Raw genomic sequence first — 20,201 nt, forward strand, 5'->3', positions numbered from 1 at the left:
CAGTTATTTGTTAACCACTTCCAGCAGTGCTGTCATAAATAATGGTGTGGTGGATAATGCATGTAAATGTTGCTTGTTCCTTTATTATTTGAAATCATTTCAGATACTTTTGTTGCTCCCAAAACTCAGTGGCATGTGTTATGATGTCGATATCCCGGTGGTCTTGTTGGACAACTGACGCCAGCAAACGTACAATTGCAGTGGACTAAAATACATTTACTTTTACAATATTTACGTTTTATAAAGGACACATAAAAAATAAAAAACGGACAACATAAAAAACTGAACATAACAAAAAAAACAAAACAATTTTCACCCAGAAAGTTCAATGAACACCTTATAAACTGGGGGAAACGACACTCGGTGAATTGTTATTTCTTATATTTTGAAAGTTACAACCGGAAATCGCATTTTCAGGCTGACTTGACGCTAATTGTCCAAAGACGGAGGGCGAGGAGTGTTCTGCTTTAGCAGCTTTTCTCTCCTCTGTGGCCACTTTCTTTGTGGTTGTTGTTCATGCTGTGTTTAGATATTAGTGTAAGCGGTACGTTTTTATACCTCATAAAGTTTTCGTGCTCATAAGTTAAGTTTACCAGTCTGTAGGCTGCTTTTTTTGAACAACGGTAGCATTTTTTTTTTTTACGTTATTGAGACCTTCCCAGATAGAACGATGAGACCGAGCGCAGTCGGATTTTATTTGCGGTTTTTATTTTATCGCCGGGAGAACGAGGAAAGAACATGAGTCCTGCTTATACTTTGGTAAGTAGTATGGATTCTATCACATCTACCCATCTTTCTATCTTTACACTTACTTCACAGCTTATATATCACTTTCTCGTAGAAAACCCTAGTTAAAATGTTCAAGGAGCTCTGTTTCTGCATTCAGTGATATCGTTAGCTAATAGCTGGCCGTAAAATTTATAGCTCTCCCACACTTCTCCAATCCTTGTGCTTTCTTCATATGGTGACAAGTCAACACCAAACGCCACTGAAACTATGGCAAGTTTAACCTGACGGTATTATGTATAGCTATTATCACGTTTTAATGTAAGTATCAATACTTTTTCTGGTTCAGTAAGTCCCTTTCTTCAACTCGGCATGCATCCAATAAATTATTTTTATTATTTTTCTTCTTTTCGTTTATTACACTGTACGATTTCACTGGTGACTAAAACGTTATTCCTGTATTGCTGTTCCAGCCGGCGGTTTAACAGGTTTCACCATAACGAGTCCGTTAAGTTTCCAAGTTTCAGTTCTTTGCAAGGGCGGGGTGACATTTTTTTATTATTTATTTATTTATTTATTTATTTATTTATTTATTTATTTATTTATTTATTTATTTTTACAGTTGTTGTTGTTGTTTTTTTAAAACATGAGCCTAGTTTCCTTTCACTCAGTCCGCATGCATTCCTGCTAATCTCCAGTTTATCTCCGTTTATCTGGACATAGTAACTATTCATAACAGAAAATATGGAGGCAATTCAGGTCATAGAGCTCCCAAAGGTCTCTGTCCTTTAAGGCTGTAAAATGCTCTATGAAAATCATTTGTCTGCTTTGCCAAATATATAGGAAAATCAACTTGGTTAATTGATAACTGTCAAGACAAAGCCTCTTCGATATTCATGTGCCACTCAAGGTGTTATCACTGTGGTATTGTGAAGTAATGATGTTTAGATTGTTTATCTGCCTCAGTCTGTGTTTATGAGAGGATTTGGACTGTTTTGGCACAGCTAGCAGCAACAACTTGACACAAAACACCTCATGAAAGCTGTTTGTCTGTCACTCCCTCATTGGAGATGTGGAAATGAATGCCTCTGTACCCCGCTGACTGCTGAAGGATCAGTCGTTTTAAGGTACTTTATCTTGCTCTGTCCTTTTATGTTGGTGTAAAGCAAACCTGCATTTTTCTTTTATTATACTCCCGACTGCCACTGCTGGTGATAAACTACAGTTGTACAATACCTCACCTCCAACATGTCATGTCATGCCACACGTCTCTGCAGGGCGTGTTGTGGCGGTTTTGAAGCTGCAATTAGGTTTAATTTAGTTGCCAACTGATGACTGGGTTCTCCAAGCTTTGTGTGTCCCCTGTCTAGTTTCTACATGGATGACTCAGTGAGTTTCACTAAAATAATGCTGGGATGCCACTCTGTAAAGCTGAACGCCTTATTAAAACGTTCATTTTGACTTTCCCTCTGGCTTTTCTACACAACAATGTACAGTTCACTGCTTTGGGACTAATATTTGATTTTAACTGAATACCATGGAAAAGAGGGAAGCTCCCATTTTGATATGTTTCACAGTGTTACTGTAAGTGGCCAGTGGCTGATATATTTCTGGATTTCTTGTATTTCCAAGTCAGTGTTTGAATATAGATGATCTAAACATAGCTTAAACCAGTGGTTGGGTGAAAATCTTTCTGCACCATAATTATGGACACTGCTGATCCTTCTTCCTGCAGCTCAGGAAACGCAACTCATGTCTTCCTGTACTACATACCGCACACAGACGAATAAGTGCAAGTGGGTCAGTTCGGGAGCTGCATTGTCATTGCGTGGTCTGGCTATGATGGAGCAGCATTCCACTACAAACATACGTTTAATTTGGGTCAAACGCAGACAAAGGTGTCATTTGCAAGACTGAGTGACTGTCCGACTGTCTGTAGCTGAATCTATTTACTGACCCTCCTCCTCTCCATCTGCAGGAATGCAGCTCATAGTCATCATGAACTATGCTGTGGAATTTTACCATGTCTCCCCTTCTTGATCCTCATGTGCGACGTGTCCAAATAGTTTGGTTCCAGCGAAGCAGGAGCAAGAGACTTCAGCAATCATGTTGATGCCGGCTAAGGATATATAAATCAGACTGAGTGCATTGCAAAACAATCGCAGACATCAAATCTGTGCATGTTTGACAACATGTGATTTTTAGTTTAAAGTGCATATAGCAAAGGCCGCAGTTATTTAGAATATGTTGTCTTATATCTTTTTATTTTTTGTGTCTGATAAATAGTTAAACCACGTGAGGAACGCCTAATCTAGAGCTCGACCACATGTGGATAGGTGGGGTTAAAATGCTCCCCGTCATCAATTGTCGTTGGCTCTTTATGCAAGAAATGAGATTCGTGTGTTTTTCCGTGTCTCAAACGCTTCATGAAATCGCATAGACCAGGGGTCCCCAATCCCAGTCCACGAGGGCCGGTGTCCCTGTAGGGTCAACACACCTGAATCACATGATTAGTTCATTACCAGGCCTCTGGAGAACTTCAAAACATGTTTAGAAGGTAATTTATCCATTTAAATTTAAATCAGCTGTGATGGATCAAGGACACATCTAAAACCTGCAGGGACACCGGCCCTCGTGGACTGGGATTGGCGACCCCTGGCATAGACGGTCTTCCCCCATACCATTTAAAGACAGCCTTTCAAATGAGGTGCATTTGATTTGCTGTACTACAGGTGTTTTTGTATTTGACCAGCTATAAGGAGGCCTAGGAAGAAGGCATCACAGAAATCTCCTAGGCCTAGAAGAATTTTTTATTTTTTTTTTGGGGGGGGGGGGGTCACTGCACACATACATAGTAGTGTATGTGTCACTGTCACTGTCTTTACTTTTTTTCTCTTTTTTTACTAGGTTTATTTTCAGAAACCAGCATTCACATGAGTATGTTCTTGTCTTCACCTTTGGATGCATGCTGTTTCAGGGGAAAGATTTCCCTTGGGGTTTTGTTTCTCTGATCCTACAGTGTGCACTGTGCTCTTTGGATGTGATTTAATTGTACTGATAAGTAATTTTAGTCTGTCATCTTCTTTTTAGGTTGTTTTATAAAATGAGACAAGAGGAAAACGATCCTCTGCCACCACACAACGACATGAAGACAGAACAGAACCAACAATAAACTTTGTGGCTCTTTTGATTTTGATTACAGTTTATGGATAATTAACAATAAGTAGATTCTGTCTGTTGTGGGGAAATACTTGATACATTTACCTATGGAGGATTCGCGATGAGCTGACACAATATGCTGGCTCTAAGAGCGGAGCAGGTCAGACGTGGGGTTGGTGAGGTTGTGCTGCAGAATGAGGCTCCCACAGCCAAGCAAGGACGGCCACCATTGAGGATACCTTCTCACAAGCAAGTCATTAACATCAAGGAGAAGATCTCCCAGTGGGAAGGCCGCAGTCAGCAGAGCAGTGGCCATGATACTGGAGTGAAAGTACATCCTCTGACTGTATCTCGGACTCTGTCTGGAGATCTCCTAGGCAATGGTTGTCCAAACGAGAGCTGGAGAGGCGGTCTTCATGCAAAAGCCGACGTCTCAAAAAGAAATAACTCGGAATTTGATTTTCAGGAATCCCCAGCACAGGCTGGACACAGTGTGGGTGGCAGGAAGTCAGAACCGGTGCGTAGTGGTTCCAGTGAATTATTAGCCACGTCGCCAGGAAATAAAACATTTTCAACGCAAATACTTGCATCTCCCAAAGTGGAGGCTACAGATAAACGAATCATTACTGCCAACGGTGACCAAAAAATAGGTCGTATCTTGGATGCTGAAGTAGTTTCTAAACCTCTACCTCTGTCAACTGATGATCCAGAAGACCACATGCCTGCTGGTAACTTCTACACTTCCCGGGGTTTCTGGCGGAAGCTTGAGGGAAACAGACTGCTCTGGGAGAAAGGCAGAGGATCATCAGGTGAAGCTAATCCCCCTCCTAAACCTCAGCGGACATTCCAGTATCGGGGAACCAAGAACAGTAACAACACAGGGTACATGGTACAATGGGACAGAGGGTCCTCTCATAACAATCACTCCAACACGAGAACCAGGAGGGTAGCTCAACCACCCAACTTCCCACCTCCTCCGTGTCCAGTTGGAAAGAGTGAAGGACTTTCAAGACATAAAAAGAACAGGTCAGTAAGTGCACAAAAAGAAAAGCATAAATAATCATAGAGTACTTGTTAAAAGTAAAGTAGAATGGAACTGTTGCAGCACTTTCTTTGATATAAACTATAGTAGAAAGGTTTACTGAACAGTTACAGTATATGTAGAGCAGTTTTGGGGTGGGGAGGGTACTGTCAGAGTCTGATTGCTGGCTGGGGTCCTGGTGTGATGTCACATGATATCTGGCAGCATTGTCGTCTATTGTCTAGAAATGGCCTAGTTCCTGAGCAGCCATGGGTCCAGGGTCATCTTCATCGGGCACACACACACAGTTCCTCTTTCATTATTTTAAAGGCCGAGTAAAACAAGACTAAACTGTGTCACATGCTTATATTATCTGTAGTCCTGTGAAAACCATTGCTTTTGACACATAAAAAGCAAACATTTAATCCTTTTTAATACGGTACATACAGACAAAGATGGTAAAGAAAAGGAGTGATCAATGGTTTCAACAAAATATAAAAAAATGATTGATAGATTTTACTTCTCTGCAGATAAAGAAAGTACACCCTTTGGCCTTAGAAACTAATATACCTTGCTGACAATTTGTTATCATGTAAAATATCTGAAGTTGTGTGTGGGTTATCCTGCGTGCACAATATTTCAGTGTTATTCAAATCTGACTTGGCCATTCCACCTGAAGCTGGTGCTGTCCTTCTGACAGTAGAACCGCGCACTTTGACACCAGCATTTGAAATGATTACAATACCAGTCAGCACTTTGGATGGACTTTTGACTGGTGCTGTCCCTGCAGATCCTGTAATATAATTTTTGTTTCTGATGACCTTTTATTGCATCAAAGGCTCTACTGGCTGAATTTCCTGGATTGGCCAGTCATAGAAAACTGGCAGATGTTTATAATACATGCAGTGTAAAATATTAATAATAGACTCGGGCATTTTGAAGACTTTAAAGAGGTTTTTAGACGGTGAATAATGGTAAAATATACTTGAGTGTAAAAGAGAACTTGATACTTGGACCATATGTTGTTGTTTTTTTAAAAAGGTTCTAATTATTGGCCTCTAATCAGGATCCATTAATTCTAATTTCATACATTTGACAGTATAATGAATAATGGGGTATATTTCCTACTCTATTGTTGAAATATAAAGATACAAACATAGGTAGGTGTAGGTGTTATTGATTGCAGTGCCTTTATCATTAGGTACCCTTTCAAAGAGGACGAAAGTTTGCTTGTCCAATAGATTAAAAAGTTTGAATGGTTATTTTTTTCACATGTAGGTAGAGAAAGTCTGTTTCCCCTCTGTTAGAGCACAGGACAGGATGTTTCATAAACTGTAAAACAGAGTTTCACAAACTACTAATTGTGCAATATTTTTGTTGTTACGTATTGTAGGCAATGTAATCAACCTTTTTAGTTTATGCCAGTAGCTCGATTCGGAGTCTTCCTGTCATGTCTGCACACAGGTAGCACAGGGCTTCTTGTTTACTATCTTTAGAGGAAGCTTTCATTTAAGCTTGTACATTATGAAGTATCTGCACCTGGCCAGGTATTTTATCACGTGAACTTTAGTAACATCGCAGTTTCAGTTTCTGCACTCAGACAGACTGTCCATTTCCATATTTCTGTACTGTCTGTGACACAGAAAAACTGTTACCATATTGCAACTTCTCTATCATGCGCTCAGTCATTTCCTTCCATGATGATTATTCTCTCTCTCCCTGCACTATCTCCTTGTTTTTCTGGGTTTCATATCAACAAGGCATTTTGTTGTCGGGCAATGGCTAAACATACAACAATAGAGTGAACAGTATAATGGTTATCTTTAGGTCAACAGCCTTTCTCACTGCCATCGCTTCTCTCCCTGTCACAGGAAGTCCTTTGAGTATGAGGATGCATCACGCCTGACGGCAGAGCAAGGCCCTCGGGTAGATGATGCCCTTTACCATGCCTACTCTGATGACAATATTTACGAGGACATCGTCTGTAAGTCCTATTCCCAATGTGGAGCTGATTTTGAATGAACTTCCAGAGCTTCTGATTTATCTGGCTGTTAGCACAAAAGACAAAGACAGGAAATCATAAAGACTCCTGGGTACCTGTCGCTGGGTTGATGTAAATTTCAGTATTCTCAGTTAGGATTTGGCTTATTGTTGTATAATCCGAATCAGAATCAGAATACTTTATTGATCCCTGGGGGAAAATATTTTTTTGTTACAGTGCTCCATTATAAACCAACATTAACAAGACAGACAATACGCTAACTAAGAATAGTATACTAAGTATACTATTCTTAGTATAGTATACTTAGTAGTACTAAGCATACTATACTTAGTACTACTTAGTAGTACTAAGTATAGCAGCTCAACTGATGATGTTTCCTTTTCCTGATTGCCCACAGATTTCCTACAGTTACTAGAATTATTCCTCATGTTCACGATGGAAAAACATGCTGTGACTAGTGGGATCAGACATAACACCTATTCACAATATGTAGTGTCTGTAAATGTGGCCTAGCTGTTTGATACAAGTGTATAATAATAGCTTTTGCATTGCAATGTCACAAATTCAGTATTTCACAGCACTTGGCAGATAGGTGCTACCATGCATTTTAAACAATTTGTTGTAGTTTCAGCAAATTTAGGCTGTCTCAGTTGCTTCTATGTCTTGAAGACGTCCAGGCATGCTGTCTAATCCTTCCCATCACTCTACCTTACCCTCAGGTGATGTGACCAGAGATAACCCCTATGAGGATGTCAAGCTATCTCCAATGTGTATCCCTATTGCAAGGCCTCTCCCAAAGGTAATGGATAACATTCCATGTATGTCCCGCTTTAATAGTACAGGAGTATTTTTATTAGTTATGCATCAATGTAACAAATGTGTCAACCTGAGAAACAAAGGAAGAAGGAATTATTGTAGTTTGATACCAAGTAATTATCTGAAACTGAGCATTAACTTAGCACTTCTTTTGTTCCAGTTGCCTTCTAAACCCCAAACGTTATACAGGTATGCTAGTAAAGTGGACAGGAAGGTGTTCCAAGCTGTGTCCAAATCTTCAACCATTGCAGACACTCCCAAACCAGCTGCACCACGGCGTGGAAGCACTCAGAAAATACACAGGATACCCCAGGTATATTTGCACATACAATTGAATTTGATACTATGGCTGGCTGACAGCATTTTTGGTGCCCATTTCCATGTGACCTGTGACTGACAGAGTGGCAGTGAATGATGATTCATGTTTTACGTAGAACAGAAAAGGAGGCGGTTACTTGCTGAACAGGAAGAAGCTGATGCTGAAAATAATAGATAGTGTTGGAGCAGTATGTGTAAACACTTTGTGTAAATTCAGACAGAAGAGTATTACGGACATCTAACCCATGGCTGTGGAAAGGTTTTGGACAGGGACAGACTTTACTGACAAGGTAAAGAGGGAAAAAAGCGTTTTTTAAAATATATTTGTAGAAAAAAGAGGTTATGGCTTAAAAAACCCAATGTGACCCAAGTACCATGAGTTTGAGCTAGTTTGAAAAAGCCCGTCATGTTGATTTTGATTGTTTTTAGGAAGAGACCATTGTGTAACTTTTCAATAGTGTAAAATGAATATCTGAAACTGTAGTAATAATGAAATATTGAGTGAGTTGAGTATTCTTAAATATTTTAGACAAACCGCTTTTGGGAACTCTTTGAATATATTAAAAATACACATTTAGATCTTGACAATAACTCATTTATTATGTATTGTTCTGCTTCAAAACAGTGCTGTTATGGTTAGTTAGACATGTTACTTGTCATTGCCATACGAGTTTGTTTCCTCAATTGGCAGCGCTTCTTTTAAAAACAAAGTTTAAGCTTCCCGCTCTATGTTCTTTTAGAAAGAACAACAAGGGTATGGGGTTTTAAAAAAAAAGAAGAAAAAAATGCTGAAAATCTGTAATATAATTATGTATTTAGTAGCTGTTAGTGGCTATATATCATAATTCCATGTAATCAGGATTCTGCAATGGCTCTAAAATTATGGGGCTGACAAGCACCTGTGCTTCTACTACATAGTATGTCAACAAAATCGAGACGATCTTTGATGACAAGCGAGGGAGGAAGAGAGTGAAGAACCAAGGAGTCACCGTGCGAGGTGAGACACAAACACATAGTGGCAGATCCACATCAACACATCAAGATTAAGTTGAGCCTCTTGGTGGAAATACCCATCTTTTGATGATACACATAAGGCCAGTCGCAGTCGGCAATGAAATGAAATTATGAAACAAAGACTTGCTGTCTGCATCTGATTATGGCCTGTCAAGTTTTCCCCATTCCTCTGCTTCTCACTAATCTATCCCTCCTCCTCCAATTTATATAAGCAGAGGAGACCAGCGGGACTGAGAGCGACCCTGAGGACGGCACCAAAGGTATAACAAACGTACAGAATCTTTCACTTTATGCTAGTTCTGGGTAAAGTTTACAGGTAGATAACTTTATATGGAGTAAATACTATTAGTTCCTAAAAATGAAAGTATAAATCCAGTGCTACGGTAAAACGAGAAGATAAAAACATCATATACTGTATAGTGTTAGTGTTAAATGATCACACCAAACATCTCCAAAGTTTTTAATTAGGAGCTCAACTAATGTTTAAAGGATAAGTCATTCATTAGAAAGATGGAGCTAAAACAGCTTGTTTCAGGCAGTGAATGAAATAAGTTGAATCAAGGCTCAGCATAAGATAAAAAGGATTCTTTATTTAGTGTGAATCATGCAACGCTGTAGTAGAGTTGAAGAATAAAAAGCAGAGTTAGAAATTAGCATGATAGGTCATCATTGAGCAACCTTAAAGTAGTCAGTGTTATAGCTACAGTTTTACATTATATAGACATTAAGAAGACCTTTTATTGCTTCTCTGTGCTGGTTGGGATTTTTCCCAGGATAAACATGACTGTATTGTGTCACTGTGTGGTGTTGAACAGGCTCCAGGAGATCAGTTTACATCCAGTCTACATTGAAACGAAGGCCAGGCTACCGCACCCTGGAGAGAGACCTGATCCAGATGCAGCAGCAGCGGCTTTTCCAGATCTTTGTGGTGGTGTCACTAAGAAAAAGCTCCCAAGAAAACACCTACTCCCCTGAAATTACACAACAGTTCCCCAAAATGGTTAGCAGTCTGCACAACTCTGCTTTGTTCATATTGCATGAATTGATGTCATTTGTGACAATTTCACAACTAAATTGTAATCTTGTTTGGTGATATTAAGGGATTCTCATTGTACATAACAAAAAATCCTTTTGAGAATTTGTATACGGGGAATTTCCCAGGCTGATATAAGGCTTCTCAGATGGACTCTTTTGATGTGTTTTTCCAGATTTGGGTATATATTTGCATTTTTCTCCCTGGAATATAAAAGAAATGATCTCTTTAGGTGCATTCGACCACATACTTGAGACTGTGCATGTTTGTTGATTTTTAAAAAATTATTATTATTATTATTATTATTTATTTATTTATTTTAATTTACAGGAAACTTTTAACACTTTTAATTTTTGGTGTTTTTTTTGTTGTTGTTTGTTTTATTGATTTTATTGGATCTCTGGGAATCGACTGGCCTGTAGTAGCCTTGAGTTTTTCTCTTTCAGTTTGAGAAGTCGTCCCGGCTTTCTAAAGAAGCTGAGGATCAGCTGAAGGTGATCCCAAGGTTCTGCTTCCCTGATTCTCAGGACTGGAAACCTTCTGCACTGATGCCTAGGTCAGCTTAAACACAACAACAATGTTTTAACACCATGCCTGATGTATGCTGTGTCACAGCAAAGCTAAGCCAGTGATGTAATGGTAACATGAGACTGTATTATTTCTTCATCTTCCTTTCATTTTCTTTGTGTTGGAGTCCTTTTGTTGACTTTGTATTGTTCAGCGTTCTTATTTATGCCATGTTTATTACCCCATTTCCTCTTTTTCTATTAATATCTCCAGCTATTAGTTGTAACCCATAAATCACTGTTGCAATCACTTAAATTCCCCACAGGGATGATTAAAGTTTTGTCTGATCTAATTAAATTGGAGTGCTAAGGGGAATTGGGCATGCATTTTGTCTGTGCGGTTCATTGTTGTAATGAGGGTTATGCTCAGAACTTGCACTCCCTTCCTGCCTCTAAAATATGCATCTGTGCCAATACAAACTACCAGACGACAAATATGTACATGTACATATTTTCTGTTCTGTCTGTCTTTATTTAGTGTAGTGTTTTTCCTGTTTAATTAATTGTAATGAAATGATTCCATAATGAAATCATTCATATCAAGCCAGCTCTTTTCCCACCAATTTTTATACATGGAACATCATGGTTGAATTACCTCGGATAAATAGCATTATCTGTGTTTGCGTTGACAGCGAGACGTTTTCCTTTGTCCTGACTGGAGAAGATGGCAGCCGCTGGTTTTGTTACTGCCGTAAGATCCTGGTGAGCATTTGACTCAAATGTTCGTGTGTGTGTGTGTGTGTGCCTGCCCTGTGCTTACTCAACATCTCTTAGGAGATGTGAGTCACAGACCATAAACCACTTCTGTATTAATGACAGAGAGCAAGAAGAATTTCATCATGTTCCCTTTTCCTTAGCCTGAGAAGGGTTCAGTTTTGTATGTTGAAATTATGACAAGTGTTGTGCTTTTCTTTTGCTTTGTTACTGCTATTGCAGTTGTCTTGTTAAGATGTCTGCGATAAACTTTGTTGTTGGGTAGTACAGACAGATCTAGGCCACATCTAATGTGGAGAGTTTTATATTTTGTTTTTCTCAACTCGCACAACTTAGAGAGCTTTTTCAGTTTTGCTGTTTCTCCAGACGCTGCTTCAGATACTGTGTCATTAACATCTATTTGAATTTCACTTCATTAACCTGCAGGTTATTTTCTTGATTAATCCAGTAATTGTGTTTGTAACATGGCGGAAACCATTGCAAAGTGTCTGCTGTAAATCCCCAAAGCATAAAACTCATGCTCAGATTACTTGTGCCGCCCGGTTTTCCTGCACTTAGAAATCTTCAATTTGCAGTTAGAGAATAACTTCATATGACTGCTTTCATAACAACAAAACGGTCCAGTCATGATTACAAAGAATCTCAATAGGATTTAATCCAACTTACCGGTACACCAAGTGATCACTTCATGGGTCTGCAGCCAAATTATGCTCCAGCTTGCTTTTGTCATTTTTATGGCCTATATTCTGTGGATTGTGATGGTTCCTGATCCAGATTAGCTTTATGTCATTGATATTCTACTTAAATTTTATTGTCCAAGCACAGTTTTTTTTTGCAGATTTTTCAGGTTTTTTTTATAGTTTCAACATTGGATGTTACGTCTTATGAAGAGGACATGGGGGAAAAAACTGATGCCACTATGAAAAACATGGATGGAGACTTTATGACTTTTAGGATTTTCTACTCCTGCCATTTTAGAGACTGAGAGAGATATGCCGTGTTTAATGGTGTTGTAATGACATCCCTGTTTCTTCCTTTTTATCATTTGAAACTGTCTCTTTAAGCCCAGTGGAAAGGGGAAGAGACTTCCTGAGGTGCACTGTATTGTCAGCAAGCTGGGCTGTTTCAATCTTTTTGCAAAGGTAAAGACACAACACATGTGCACACATATTTCTGCTGATAGAACTTTTTACTGCGACATGAAAAGAGCTGGATCGACTACAGTTTAGTGCTAATCCCCTGAACATTGTGAAACCCGCTGCCTTAAAACTGCATGTTTAAAGATAGGATGAGGGTGCACTAGAAGATAATCCTGAGGAGTCACTGGGTGTGGGGTTCTTTCCCAAAAGGAAATCGTATGCATGTAACTGTGTCTCATCCATCCTTCAGCTGGCCTGAGGGAAATTAACAACCAGTAGTGTGCTCTGAAGGAAAACCCCATCTGCATGCAAAAATTGATTCATCTGGCTTTGTCTGACCAGATTCTGGAAGAGGTGGAGAGGCGCAGAGAAATATCTCCGGCTCTCGTGTACCCTTTTATGCGTACTGTGATGGAAGCTCCTTTTCCAGCCCCTGGACGCACAGTTACCGTTAAGAGCTTCGTCCCAGGCGCTGGGAGTGAGGTAAGCCTGAAACCAAAAGAGGAAATGTTAATTAGTAGTTTTGCTCCTTCTAGCCACTCCCTTCTGCAAACTCAGAATGACTCAAAATTTTAGGGTATTTGTGAAAACAATAGGGCCCAGCCATGCTGCAACATATATATGTGTTTTTAAACACTGACAGCAAACTGTTTGATCACTTCTGTTTTACAGAGTCAAAATATGCAAAGTAAGGATCCTTTCCAGTAAAACTCAGGGAGTGTGGCAAAGTCAAAGCCTTACATTTGGAAGTCCTAGATTTAAAACCTATATCTAAAGTCCCCATCTATCATTTGACCATTGACTATAACCTCTTAAAATTCAAGAGCTCAGCATCATATTCAGTTCATTTCAACACCGTTTTACTTATATAGCGAAATCACAACAGTTGCCTCAACGTGCTCAAGTTGAAGATCCTACTATAATGGAGAAAAAACCCCAATAATCATATTTTACTCCCTGCGACCAAGCACTTGAAAACAGTGGGAAGAATGAAAACTCCCTTTTAACAGGAAGAAACCTCAGGCAGAGCGTGGCTCAGGGAGGGGCGGCCATCTGCCCTGACCAGTTGGGGATGAGGGGAGAGAGTCAGGACAAAAAACACACTTATCTCCCCAGGTGCTTTTTATGCTTTTGTTTGGCATACCCACATGGAAAAACTTGTATCGGAGGAATTACAAGGCTGAAATGCACGTATCAGATTTCATTCTTTAAAAAAAGAAAAACAACCTCTAGTTCCCGGAATTATGTTTATTCGATATGTGGCTAGAACAGAACAAAACCCCTGGCTCTAATCATTCATAAGTCTCTGGTGATCTGGCAGATGTTAAAAGATCGAACAACATGAACATGGGTATTCAGCATCCTAAAAGGCTTAGTTTTGCATAAACATTTCAGCCATTCATACACACTGTCAACAACTACAATTTATATTTAGCCTGACTGAGTGTGCTCTCATTGCTTTGCAAGGAACTGACTTTATGCCGACCTGTGGACTCCAGACTGGAGCATGTGGACTTTGACAGTCTGCTGGAATGTCTCAGTGTCACAAAACTCCTGCAGGTTTTCGCCTCCCTTCTGCTCGAGAGGAGGGTCATCTTTGTCGCTGACAAACTCAGGTATGATGTAGTAGCATGCATCTCACAGCAGGACCAGTCAGGCATTGATGGCTATAATACAGCAATATAGTGGGTAATTCGCTCCACCATGATATATGCCTTTGTAAGTTTGCATTGTTATGTCAAACTTCTAACAGTTCCTGTTAAAGCTGAGCACCTGTTTCAAAAAGTTGTGAGAACATTAGGTGATACAGGATGTAACACCGATTTCTGTCCAACATTGGTTTGGCTTTTGTTCACACCAAGTAGTTCATATGCTGCCCGGATCATGCATGATCCACTCTAGTTTGTCTGTGCTCAGGCTGACATGGAGGCTTCTTTTAACATCATTTGTATCCTTGTAGGATAACTAAAAATTGCTACATACACAAAACAGCTCAAAACAAGTCACACTGAATACAATTTTGAGCTGCTCAATTGTGAGGAAAGACAGAATACTCAGATGCTACATTTAGAGAGCAGAGTGGGATATAGAGAGCAAAAGAGACAAACTCGAAACTAATCAGACCTGGAACTTCAAGCATATGACTGGTATGTGTACAACCTTAGTGCAGAGTTATATGCCAATACCCGAGCAATGCTGCACCAATGTGTTTCTCTGATCCAGTTACCATAACTCACTTTTACTCTAGCCAAATAACCAAAAAGTAATATAGAAATGCTAACACTGGGTATAAATAACACATTGCACATGGTGAAATTAACTGTGTTTTACATCATTTAAGTAACATCTGTGAGCTGCTTGTTACACTGAGCTTAAAAAATAGAGACTGCCACATTAGAGAAAGTGACACAGTCTAAAATTAATTAAGAAAAATCAAAAGATCACATACACTAAATTACTAATTAAAAGTTTCTAATAGCATGGCAAGCAATTACTGCTCTGTTAAGTGCTCTAAAAGTGACTGATGGTAATTAGAAAGTTATTAAATGTAGATCGTAAGTAAATGTCCATGAGAAATTTTTTTAAATTTCTTTTCCAAGTAGCTTTATTTGAAATTTGGCTTTTTGCTAAGAGCAGCTGAAAATGTTGGGGGAAATTAGCGATTCACCTTTTAAAGATTGAATATCTTAGTGAGGCTACAGATACTGTTTGAAAAACACAAAAAAGGCTCTTTGGCAAAACCAAGAAAATGTTAGCTGTAGAAGTTGAGCAACCAGGTGAAAGCGGAGGAGGATTTTCACAGCACGCATGCAACTTTCTGTAAAGGGACGAGGAGTGTCAGCAGGAGTAGCAGTGACTGCTGAACTAAGAGGATTAACATAGATCAGTTGCATTGAGAGAATCCTTTGATACTTAAGGCGTTTTGCTGAAAGCTCTTACAGTTTATTGTGAGTGTTTGGTGGAAAAATAATACATGTGGCCATCCTCTATCTTTAGGGAGCCATGATTGATATCTCAGTGTCATGTGATCTGTGTGGGAATTGCATGAATAGTGTTTTGATAAACCTCATCTCTCATCTAATCTCTTCACTGCAGTGTGCTGTCACGCTGCAGCCACGCAGCCTTGGCGCTGCTCTACCCGTTTACTTGGCAGCACACCTTCGTGCCGGTGTTACCAGCCAGCATGCTGGACATCAGCTGTTCCCCCACCCCATTCCTTATTGGGGTGCTGGCACCCTGCCTGCCACAGGTGCTGGAGCTTCCCATTGAAGAGGTCTGTAAAAATAATTTTGAAAACAATTAGAGCTTTAAAAAGACAGTCCTGCCTGTGTAATGGTTTATTGGCTGTATATTCACTCCACGCATGCTGTTGCTTCCACTGTGCAGCAGCACACTGTAACTCACACTCACTGGACCTTTATATAACTCTTATTACACAATTGTTAAGTCTTACAGTTAGTAACTGTCAATTCTTCTTCTTGCTGTCTTCCCAGGTGCTCATAGTGGATCTGTGTGCAAACAAGTTTGTCATTCAGGTGTGTACACACAACGTATAATGGGAATGATAGGTGTGGTCTCAGTCAAAAAGATGGCTTTGCCTACACTTGTCCCTCGGTAGCATGCTGAATATTTTGAGAGTGACAAATTATATGGGATGTAAGCCCAGAACATAGTCCTGTCACAATCAAAACATTAAGGCTGATTCAGTGCTGCAATTTTGTCAGTTAACAGTAAGTCTTTTCAGTCATTGACAGACTTTTGTGTGGTTGTGCTCATTATATTAGTATACACATAATGAGTAATTCTAGAAACATCCCTCCATTCAGTTTGAATTTATGAATAAAGGGCTAAAAATCTTTGACTTGCACAGTGTGGGCTGGAGGCATTCTGCTCCTTTGGCCTGTTGCATTCTTGCACATTAAACAGTAAATGGCTACATTTCCCAGTACAGAGTGCTTTTGAAGTTTAACACTGGGTCTTGGGTTTTAAATCTAGTGCATGAAAAAACAATGTGATCAAAGCACCAAATATAATTATTTAGTTTGTCACAGCAAAAATTGAAAACACAAGTGACATTTGATGTTTTTATATTGAGGCTACTATAGATATTAACTATGAGACAATGTGACGGATTAAATGCATGCTTAGAAACTGCATCATGTGACTGCTGTTGACCCTTCTTGTGATGTGTGACAGCTGGGCGATGAGGACTGCATTCTGCCCAGTAAACTCCAGGCGGCGTTGCAGCAGATCCTGGAGGAGAGGCAAGATATTCTGAGAGAAGAAAATGGAAACACGTGTGGAGGTTGGTGGAACAGACGCGAAGAACACAAGATTTATCTACAAAACAGTCTCGCTATCACAAGATGAAGTTCCATTTTTAAAGTGACGATGAGAAGAATATTTGCTGGCATCAGTTTTCATCATAGCACTATCAGTGTGTCCTTTTGTTCTGCCAGCTAAATCTGGCTGTGCAGAAATGAGCTGCAAATGTCAGCAGCACAGCAGGGCAAACCTACTGCAGATCAATGCACATTCTGTTTTCTGCTCATTAGTTCCAGTTGTGTGATTACAAATCTTTAACCAGATTTGTGTTGATGACCCCCTTGTTGTTGTTCTTTTTTTCATGTAATCATAGGCTTTTAGCATTTCATTAAGTATTAACCTTACTGCTGTGCTAACATTTTCCTTATTTAATCATTCAGACCAGCAAACTGATTTGAGCTCCTTGATGTCGGAGGCGTTTGTGCGATTGTTCGTGGAGCTAGTGGGACACTATCCACTCCACATGGTCGAGTCCCCCAATGGCAACAAGGAGCTCCAGCGGGACAGTTTCCGCAAATCTCATCCCTCTCGGGGAGTCCGGCAGTTCCTGCAGCTCTTCATGGACACTCAGATGTTTGCTGGTTTCATTCAGGACAAGGAGCTGCGCAAGGGAGGAGGAAGAGGTCATTTTTTTAGATGTTATGTTTTTTTCTGTTTGGGAATATTTTGTTTCCACTGTTAGAGTTCTGAAAAAAATAGGTAAAACTAAATCATGAGGCGGGAGACACTCATGCCAGCTGGAACTGTGCTCGATTTAGATTTCATTGCTTCAGAGGCTGACTTTACCTTTTAACATAATAACTGCAGAGCTGTGCCAATAAACAGCAAAATACAAAAGCAAAACAGAAATTTAGAATTCATCCAGCTTCACAGTGAAACGTAGCCAACGTTGTACATCTTGGTGGGACAGATGAATGTGAAGAATATAAAACATCATCCTGCAAGATGTTGCATAAAAGTTGAAATAAACAAGTCATTGTTTCCACATAACCGGTAAATGGATAAATAGCAGTGTTGAATCATATTAAAGCAGACATATGCATTAAATTAAATGAGTCACAACAAGCGAGCCTAAAACTGAGTGAAAACAATTTTCCCTGCATGCAAGCACTAGGGGCTGGGCGTATAAACGGACAAAAAGTATGCATAAGCCTTTTCCCACTCAATGCTATTTATAAAGATGTGCAGACCACACACATAAATTCAAACTGTGCATACGCACGTTTGATACGGTGTAAGTGAAAAATAAGGTGAGACAAACTTTGATCCTGCATGTAAAAGAGACCATGAGTATGTCAGTGTGATGGGAATAATGCACTTTTCTACTGCGTTTCTACATTTTTTGACATCTGGTCTGTGCGTAATGAGCTGTAGCATATGAAGACTGTCTAATCCTTTTTTTCTGCTACTGTCTTTCCATCTTTCCCACAGGTCTCTTTGAAACCAGAGTGGCTGAGTATCTGGATTCATGCCCTGAGCCTGAGCCAAGTGGTGTGAACAAATTTCTTAAAGGACTGGGTAAGTGTCACTCCAATAAATGTTCATTTTAAAAGGTTAGTGTTCATCACTTAATTGTTCCTCTTCTGCTTTTAGGAAACAAGATGAAGCTCCTGCAAATTAAATGAAAAAAAGGCCAACATCTCTGTAAAAGAAGGACTTTGTGATTAAAAACAGAACTCTTGTTGCTCCTGGTCTGAGAAATTTCCGTGCCTGTGAAAGAGTCTTCTGATAGAGGGTGAAAGGGACAAAGAAGACTTGATGTGGAGGAGCAGACTCATGTTATAACCATGAACTCAAGTTTGAGACCAGTGCATTTCTTACTGGGAGAAAACTGGAAAAGTGTGTGTGTGTGGGATATGGTTTTGTTTTTTAAATTTTACAAATTCTTTTGAGGACCTTAGAATCAACCGTTGTATCTTTGAGCGTGTGGTTATAACCACTATGTCCATTTACACAGAAACCTGTTTACTTGGAACTCTACTAACATTTGAATCGCATCAATCTTACATTTCAATCAAGTACTTTACATTTAAAATTTGTGTGCATGGATCCAGCCTGGTGGGTCTTTTGTGTCTTATACTTGCTCATGTAAATAACATTCTCATTGTTCCATTCCTGTCACTTGGATGTTGTGTCTGTGTTGTTTCTTCAGTTTGGGCTTAATATCTCTAAGAGAACGTTTCCGTTTTTCTAGGTTCAAACTCAATCCGATCAATTGGTCATTATATGGTTTTTTTTTTTAAATTCTGTTTACTGGAATTGTAAATATTTTTTTTGACATTTTGCACATGTTCAGAACAAGTGTACAGTATTTGGAATATTTTTGTATTAAAGCATGACTTATCATACTTTTTAAATATAAGCTTCCAAGACTGTTTAATTCTCAGTTGTTTATTATACACAAACCTTTGGGTTCTACCTTAACCCTCTATAACGGACCAATTTTAAGCCATTATTTATTTATTTATTTATTTTATCTTAGCATAGGTTGTCCGCTTCAAAATGTGAGTATAGTGAGATTATTTTTAGTTCATGTAGGTTATTCAGAAAGACCAGGAAGGGGGAAAAAAGCAGGGTATGATTGGTTGATGTAAAATAACAAAATACCCTGTTTATACAGGAAAAGACCATTTACATATGTAAATTGTAATTCTAGTGTTATCTAGTCTTTGTAGTGTCTTTATGCAAACTTTTTATATTTAAGGTTGTTGTCAGACAATTGATTTAACAGGGCAGTTGGGCAATAAGGGGCCTTGCTTTTCTAGGAACTATATAACATATAGTCAAAGCACATAGATTTTTAAAATCTTTCTGTTCTTTACACATTATTTTGCTCTTTTTTTTTTCTGATCATCATATCATGTAAAATGTTTGTTCCTTTGACCTAAATTTACTCACTATATATGAAATTCACACTGATTACAAGCCTAACCTCAAAAGAGGTGAATAACATTCTTCTGCTTGTATAGAAATATAACGCAGGGTAAGACGCGTTTGCTGGGATGATACACGTGGCCTAAGAGGCAGTCGTCAGGTGAATGAAATCACGTGATGTTTTCGTGGCGAACAATAACCAGTACATCAGGATTATGACCATATGGGGGCGCTGTCTCCACGTCTTTCTACTCTAAGCTCCAACATGAAGCCTAACAGCAACGAAAGTGTCAAGTGTCTTTTCCCTATTTCAGACAAAATGTGCAAAAACCTGCCAGCAAGACACCTGATGTAAAAGATTACAGCTATTATTATAATTAAGTTTATTTTCATACATTCAGATTTTTAACTTTATAGTAAGACTGAATTGCACTCATTTGAGTTGTGCAGTGTGTAGATAAATGCTACACAGTGTCACATAGTTGTGTGATAA

The 20,201-nt window shown here is 39.2% G+C and overlaps 1 protein-coding gene across 2 annotated transcripts; it reads left to right on the plus strand.

The window, feature by feature from the left end:
- The first annotated feature begins 423 nt into the window (after positions 1-423).
- On the plus strand, positions 424-19,199 carry dennd2c (DENN/MADD domain containing 2C). Of its 2 annotated transcripts, none has more exons than XM_004572756.4 (19): positions 424-759; positions 3,817-4,911; positions 6,778-6,890; positions 7,628-7,707; positions 7,885-8,037; positions 8,961-9,039; positions 9,269-9,316; positions 9,872-10,056; positions 10,536-10,645; positions 11,288-11,357; positions 12,434-12,511; positions 12,851-12,991; positions 13,976-14,124; positions 15,605-15,782; positions 16,003-16,044; positions 16,706-16,814; positions 17,215-17,457; positions 18,266-18,352; positions 18,428-19,199. In XM_004572756.4, exons 2-19 carry the CDS (start codon positions 4,022-4,024, stop codon positions 18,457-18,459), a joined length of 2,787 nt encoding a protein of 928 aa, XP_004572813.2. In that variant the 5' UTR covers positions 424-759; positions 3,817-4,021; the 3' UTR covers positions 18,460-19,199. The 2 variants fall into 2 exon arrangements, with proteins under 2 accessions (XP_004572813.2, XP_004572814.2); XM_004572757.4 differs by having other exon boundaries at positions 9,272-9,316.
- The last annotated feature ends 1,002 nt before the right edge of the window (positions 19,200-20,201 follow it).

This window comes from Maylandia zebra, linkage group LG20, assembly GCF_041146795.1.
Source record: "Maylandia zebra isolate NMK-2024a linkage group LG20, Mzebra_GT3a, whole genome shotgun sequence".
Taxonomy (NCBI): domain Eukaryota; kingdom Metazoa; phylum Chordata; class Actinopteri; order Cichliformes; family Cichlidae; genus Maylandia; species Maylandia zebra.

Bases quoted from the DNA above. Each gene is read 5' to 3' on its own strand.
- dennd2c (XM_004572756.4), top strand. From the start codon at position 4,022: ATGCTGGCTCTAAGAGCGGAGCAGGTCAGACGTGGGGTTGGTGAGGTT. The intron at 6,891-7,627 runs GTAAGTCCTATT...CCTTACCCTCAG, and splicing joins TATTTACGAGGACATCGTCT to GTGATGTGACCAGAGATAAC. The intron at 9,040-9,268 runs GTGAGACACAAA...AATTTATATAAG, and splicing joins CCAAGGAGTCACCGTGCGAG to CAGAGGAGACCAGCGGGACT.